Raw genomic sequence first — 6,585 nt, forward strand, 5'->3', positions numbered from 1 at the left:
AAACCTACGGTCGCGATCAAACTTGAGGTACCGGAAATATAGAATATGCATTCCAAATTTCGATCTGAGTATTTTCTTCATTATCTTTACTTATCAGTACCGTAATTAGAAACTGAAAGAGTAAAAAACACACAAGGCCAGATAAAAGTTGACAAGATGCCAATTAAACACCTAATACTAGAATCCCAAAACACCAAAAATAATTATCCTCGAGCTACTATCTTCCTTGTTCTTTTTCCCTGGACACAATTGAGAACATATTTAGGTCCCGTTCTGCTATGATTTTTTTATTTTTTAAGTACTTATTTTTCTATTTTACGAGAGCGATCGACCATTCTCTCATAATACACCACTTTTAATTCAAAACGTAAGTACTTATTTTAGTTAGTAAAACGTACAATACACCCTTAACTCCTACTATCATCCTCATGCGGCTCTTTCCTAGGCACAATTCAAATTAATGACAGCTCACGAATTCCCTTCCCCATAAATTGCCTTCACCATGCTTTTAACAACCAGAAAAGCGACAACCACAACGTACATCTTTGCTAGATTAGAAACTAATCAGCGCAATATTATGGCTCTTGCACTTACATCCACAGTTCCTACCTCTCTTTACACCCACTTTAGGCTACCATCTCAAGTCTTCATCACACCAGTAAAATCCATTCGTCGCCAGGTTCCGCACACCGTTCGATGCATTGGTGTCAGCCCGAATGCTTCCGATGAAAAGATTGTCAGGCGATCCGGAAACTGGCAACCTTCCATTTGGGACTACGACTACGTGCAATCGCTAAATAGTAAATATCTGGTATGTCAAGTTGTTATTGATGTTGTCATTTAATTTATTTCTTTATTTTGTTTCATCTGGATGCATTGATTGCAAGTGAGAATATTATTTTGCAGGAAGACAAGTACGTAATGCGGGCTACGAAGTTGAAGGAAGATGTGAAGAAAATGCTTACAGAAGTGGTGGATCCATTGGATGGACTTGAGATCATTGATGACTTGCAAAGGCTAGGAGTGTTTTACCACTTCGAGGAGGAAATCAAGAGAGTCCTTGAGAGCATATACAACAGCAAACGTGATGGGAATGAAGATGGTTTGCATGCTACATCTCTCAAGTTCAGACTTTTGAGACAACATGGTTATAATGTCCCTCAAGGTACTAGCAACGGTGTTTTCAACTTTTCACTACATAACACCGACTACTAGAGAGAGATATATACTCTTCGATTTGTATCTTAACCATATAAAATTTTGCTAACTTCGATTGCAGATGTATTTGAGAATTTTATGGACGAGACAGGGCATTTCAAGGCTTCCCTTTGCGAGGATATAAGAGGAATGCTATATTTATACGAAGCCTCATTCCTTTCATTTAGCGGTGAAAGCATAATGGAGGAGGCTAAAGATTTTGCAACCAAAAATCTTGAACAATACCTTAAGAGAAAGGACATTGATCAAGTTCTTGCCTCGTTAGTCAGTCATGCCTTGGAGCTTCCACTACATTGGAGGTTGCCAAGGTTGGAGGCAAGGTGGTTCATCGATATGTGTGAGAGAAGACCGAATATGAATCCTACGTTGCTTCAACTCGCTAAACTGGATTTTAATATGGTGCAGGCAACTCACCAAGAAGATCTAAAGCATGCGTCAAGGTGAGACACGCATTTACACACACATACATACAACTCAGTCATCATATAGGGAATGGAATCATGCAAACATACGCAATACACGGTTAAGGATGCATGGGCGGACCAATGGCTAGGCCATTGAGGGCTGACTTAGGCCTCCTAAACACGGAAGGCGCCATTTTTGTTTTGGTCCATCTAATGTTTTTAATTGCTTGCTTGCTTACTGCTTCGGCCTCAATCAGTTGATGGGTTTCAACTTGGACAACGTTTAGTAATATGTTCTCATGTGTTTCTTCCATATATGTTATTGTTCCTTATATATACGATGGTTTCGTATTTGATTTAGGTGGTGGATCAGAACCGGTTTGGGAAAAAAATTGAGCTTTGCTAGGGACAGGTTGATGGAGAATTTCTTATGGCCTATTGGACAAAATTTCAAGCCTCAATTCTCAAATTTTAGGAGAAGCATGACAGTTGTGAATGCTCTGATCACCACCATCGATGATGTCTACGATGTTTATGGCACGCTAGATGAACTAGAAATTTTCACTGATGCCATTGAAAGGTTGGTTGCAATGGTGTACATATTTGAATATGATCTATAGTTGAATGCTTCTTAGCTTTCTTAAGATTAATAGCCCTTAGTCTCGTACAGTGTAATTTTTTTTTTTGTTGTTGAGGTTTTTGAATAATAAAATAGTGTGTTTGTGTGCATAAATTTCCAACTTAGCATGCACCTAGTACTGGCCCTGATATTTGGGTTGCCCAAGCCCGACCTCAAACTTGGTTACCCACTTAGTATTATTTTATAAAAAAAAGAAAAACAAACTAGTAAATTATACAAAAAGAAAAACAAGGTTTTATTGTGCTAAAAAATTCAAAATCAAAATGTAATCCGGGTTACGGCGCGGTGCTTTATGATGAGAACGATCCAATTCAAAGAAAACAATTTCTTCTTGTATTTTTTGAATCAAATTCTTCAATTAAATCATCATACTTTAATTTATCTAAGAACTCGTTTTTAATTGAAATCATAGCCAATTCACTTAATCTTTCTTGTAACATGGTAGTCCAAAGGTAAGTTTTTATTGACTTCAATTTCGAAAAGCCCCTCTCTGCCGAAGCAACTGTAATCAGTATAGTCAACAAAATCCGATAAACAACCTATACCATTCGAACTCACTAGTAATTTTTTCATTGCATCTTTTCGTTGCTTGAGTACTTTTCAATTAAAAAACCCGGATTTTTGTTTCCCAAACCTCACTCTATTCTTGTCATTTTCATTCTTGATCATAGTACCTATAATACAAATCATAATTTATTCTATGAAACTAAGATGGGTGGAAAATCAAGATAAAATGTAAGCTATGTATGTAATGAGTATAATTTTTATTGATTTACCCACGTAGTGTTGATGATTATACAAATACATTTTCGATGATTATTCCAAAGGCGCAATATTATTTAGTGTTAATGAATATTAAAACCCCTAACAATGTAAGCAATCCATCTAACTAATTAATGCTTTAACACAATATACAAATCCCAAAATCCCCCTAATTTTTGGAGCAATTAATTCGTAACACGTACAAAGCAAACCAAACAACCCATAGTTAATTTTCTTAACAGTACTAACTATAATAATACATCTAAATGACTTACCTGTAATTACTTGTGAAATCTGAGAATAATTTGCCTTTTGTTCGTGAGAGTAATTGTAAAGTACTTTGGTATTTTCAGGTGGGATATCAGTGTAATGGAACAACTTCCAGACTATATGAAGATATGTTTCCTTGCTCTCTTTAACTCGATTAATGAAATAGCTTATGAGACTCTTAAGGAGCAGGACGCTCACATCATCCCTCACCTTCGGAAAGTGGTACGTATCAAACTGCTTCAAGAATTACTTCTTTCTCATTCTTAGTTAGATCTCAAATAACCTATTAACTCTTGGCCATGCTACTCTGATTTCTTAGTGGGCAGATTTGTGCAAGACTTATTTGAATGAGGCAAAGTGGTACTACAGCGGATACACACCAACTCTTGAAGAATACATGAGCAATGCATGGATTTCAATTGGAGCTCCTACTATGCTAACTCATGGTTACTTTTTGTGTACAAATCCGATCAATACAGATAGCTTGGATTGGTTAGTGAAATACCCCGATATAATGCGGTGGTCGGCCACTGTTTTACGACTTGCAGATGATTTGGGAACATCATCGGTACGCACGTTACAATATTATTCCTTGCACATCTTAGCTTTTGCATACGTAAAGTCTAGTGGACTAGATGGCGAACCAGAGAGTGCTTAGCTTATCCGATCCATAGGCTCTGTTATGTTCAGGGACCTACCCATATGGGTCCCATGGACTCATGCTTCCACTCAGGCCCCGTTCGGCTAAATAAGCTAATTGGCTTATTTTTTTTATCCCTATTTAACTTTTTTTTCGTATTTGTTAGTTTTTCGTCAATTTTTTTGGGGATTATTACATCATCATGACAAGAAGATTCTAAAAAGTAAAAAATTATAATCGAAATCTTTTTTAATAAAGACGAAAAAATTGGCTTATTGACTTATTTTTGTCTTTATTCAAAAAAATTAGGTTTCGATCGTAATTTTTTACTTTTTAAATTTCTCTTATCATAGATTTCTCTTATCATGACGATGCCATAATCCCCAAAAAATTAACGAAAGACTAACAAATACGAAAAAGATTTGAATAAAGACAAAAAAAATAAGCCAGTTGGCTTATTTAGCCGAACGGGGCCTCAATCTTGTAAAATTATATTACTAGTAGTGTTAATTATTTTAATTATAGTCAGTAAATTTATGATACCATTCCAATAAAATTACTTTAGATTTCCTTTATGCAAATATTTATAAACTATTTCGTAAAGTGAACTGGTAGCTCTGGATATAACTCAGTTTTTGGCTTGGTAGTTTTTAGAGTACTAAATTTTCACACCTTGTTTTTGGGCACGCACACTTTTTTCCGTTAATTATAAAATGGAGTTACATATCTAGTGACCAATAAATTTTTTTACCGACCAAAAATATATTACATAAGAAATAATAAACATACATGTTAAATTTACTAATTTGTGTGCCTCCAATAATGGGAATTTTTTAATCCGTCCCTGATCATGTTCTTATGTTTTAAAAAAAATGATTCATAGGCTCCACTTTTGGACCCGTCCTAGAACTTCGAGCCATTTAATTTGTTGAGCACTCTCATATAGATCACTCACGAAAGGAATAAAGATCAACTAGCCTGATACTTTTAACTAAATAATGTCACAATTTGTGACTTAAAAATTGTTGGCAAGAGAACTTTTTAAACTAAGACCAGCAATTTCTTGAAGATGATTACAAAAAACCACATCATTATAACAACATGACAATCGATCCCATAGATACGTATAGCTTGTTTTTTTTGATGTTTAAGATTTTTTTTATCTTTTGTACTTTTTCAGGATGAGATGGAGAGAGGTGACAATCCGAAATCAATACAATGTTATATGCACGAAACTGGTGCATCAGAGGAAGATGCCCGGGATCACATCAAATACTTGATTGGAAAGACGTGGGAGAAGATGAATGAAGAGCGATTGGCAGATTCTCCCTTCTCCAAAATTCTTGTTGAAATTGCAATGAATATTGCTAGGGTATCCCAGTGCATGTACCAATACGGAGATGGCCATAGTACTCAAGGTCAAGAGACTAAAGACCGAGTGTTATCTCTGTTTATCAATCCTGTTCCACTTGAATAGTAACATCCCTCCATAGATATTTTCCTAATATAAGAATATGTTGGTTGTAATGAATAAATGTGGAGCATGGTTTTCATGCTTATGACATGTGTATTGGCTTTTATTGTGATGTAATGTGTAAACATTATATAAGGCAGCCTTGAATATATGCATGTAAAACTAGAGAAAACAAACTAGCTAGAGGGAAAACAGTCCTCTCTCTCTCTCTCTCTCTCTCTCTCTCTCTCTCTCTCTCTCTCTCTCCTCTCTCTCTCTCTCTCTCTGTCTCTCTCTATATATATATATATATATATATATATTTATATATTGTGTTTCCTTCGGCCTCCTACAACGGGCCCTATCAGGACTATTAATTCTCTGTAGTGTTTTTAATTTTTTACCATCGTCCCCAGCATACCATTATTCAACCTCCTCCTCCGAGTAATTATTCAGTTACGTTATTGGGCACCGCCAAGTGGTGCCCCAACACGCTTTCCCACCATATATACCTTCTTGCAGGGTCCGTACACTTATTACAACTCCACATTTGTGCGCTCATGTTTGTGTACGTCCAAAATGGGTGAGGGAGTAGATTAATTCTCCCCTGAAAACTGAGTACTCCACTAGTTAGTGATCGATTGCAGATAATCGTAGTCCCAAATGGGTGGTTGGTAGTTTACGGATCGCCTAACAATCTGGTGTTCACAAGTATGACGGCTACTAATTAACAGCCGTTCATTGAAGTATACGTAGAACTAATCGATCGGTTATGGACTGATACTCGTGAGTAAACTGATTTGAGCTGGTAGCCTAACGGGAGAGTAAAGAGAGGTACGGAAATGCCAAGGCCAAGAGAAAGAGCCATTGCGATCATGTGTTGGTGTTAAAGTGTATTAATATTAGAAACCACTTTTGTATTTGTGGTAAAGGTTCATTATATTGCTCCATATTTTGTATTTGTAAACAGCGAGATTGTCCAACAAAATGTAAGGGTGTGTTACTGTGGTGGAGCTTTGGCCTCAACTTGCGCAGGGTGCATGGTTCAAACAAACACAACTTCTTAGTCAGGGTGTTGTATCTGAGAGGGTACAAGTCATATTTGGAGTTATGTTGCATCGGTAAGTAGTGGTTCAAATTTCAATCAGTCGCAGTAGATGACTTGAATTTCCTTAAAGATGATGAGATATCTGCATGC

General features: G+C 36.4%; 1 protein-coding gene across 2 annotated transcripts; it reads left to right on the forward strand.

Annotated features, from left to right (window-relative positions):
• Window positions 1-452: 452 nt before the first annotated feature.
• On the forward strand, window positions 453-5,473 carry LOC131320746 (terpene synthase 10-like). 2 transcript variants are annotated; one of them, XM_058351578.1, is made up of 7 exons: window positions 454-811; window positions 907-1,165; window positions 1,280-1,658; window positions 1,984-2,202; window positions 3,378-3,516; window positions 3,614-3,862; window positions 5,115-5,473. In XM_058351578.1, the coding sequence occupies exons 1-7, from the start codon at window positions 503-505 to the stop codon at window positions 5,409-5,411; spliced, it is 1,851 nt and encodes a 616-aa protein (XP_058207561.1). In that variant the 5' UTR covers window positions 454-502; the 3' UTR covers window positions 5,412-5,473. The 2 variants fall into 2 exon arrangements, with proteins under 2 accessions (XP_058207562.1, XP_058207561.1); XM_058351579.1 differs by lacking the exon at window positions 1,984-2,202 and having other exon boundaries at window positions 453-811.
• The last annotated feature ends 1,112 nt before the right edge of the window (window positions 5,474-6,585 follow it).

Source organism: Rhododendron vialii, chromosome 3a, assembly GCF_030253575.1.
Source record: "Rhododendron vialii isolate Sample 1 chromosome 3a, ASM3025357v1".
NCBI classification, from domain to species: domain Eukaryota; kingdom Viridiplantae; phylum Streptophyta; class Magnoliopsida; order Ericales; family Ericaceae; genus Rhododendron; species Rhododendron vialii.

Coding starts and splice junctions, on each gene's coding strand:
- LOC131320746 (XM_058351578.1), top strand. CDS start 503: ATGCTTTTAACAACCAGAAAAGCGACAACCACAACGTACATCTTTGCT. Junction 1,659..1,983: donor GATCTAAAGCATGCGTCAAG/GTGAGACACGCA, acceptor TATTTGATTTAG/GTGGTGGATCAGAACCGGTT. Junction 3,863..5,114: donor ATGATTTGGGAACATCATCG/GTACGCACGTTA, acceptor GTACTTTTTCAG/GATGAGATGGAGAGAGGTGA.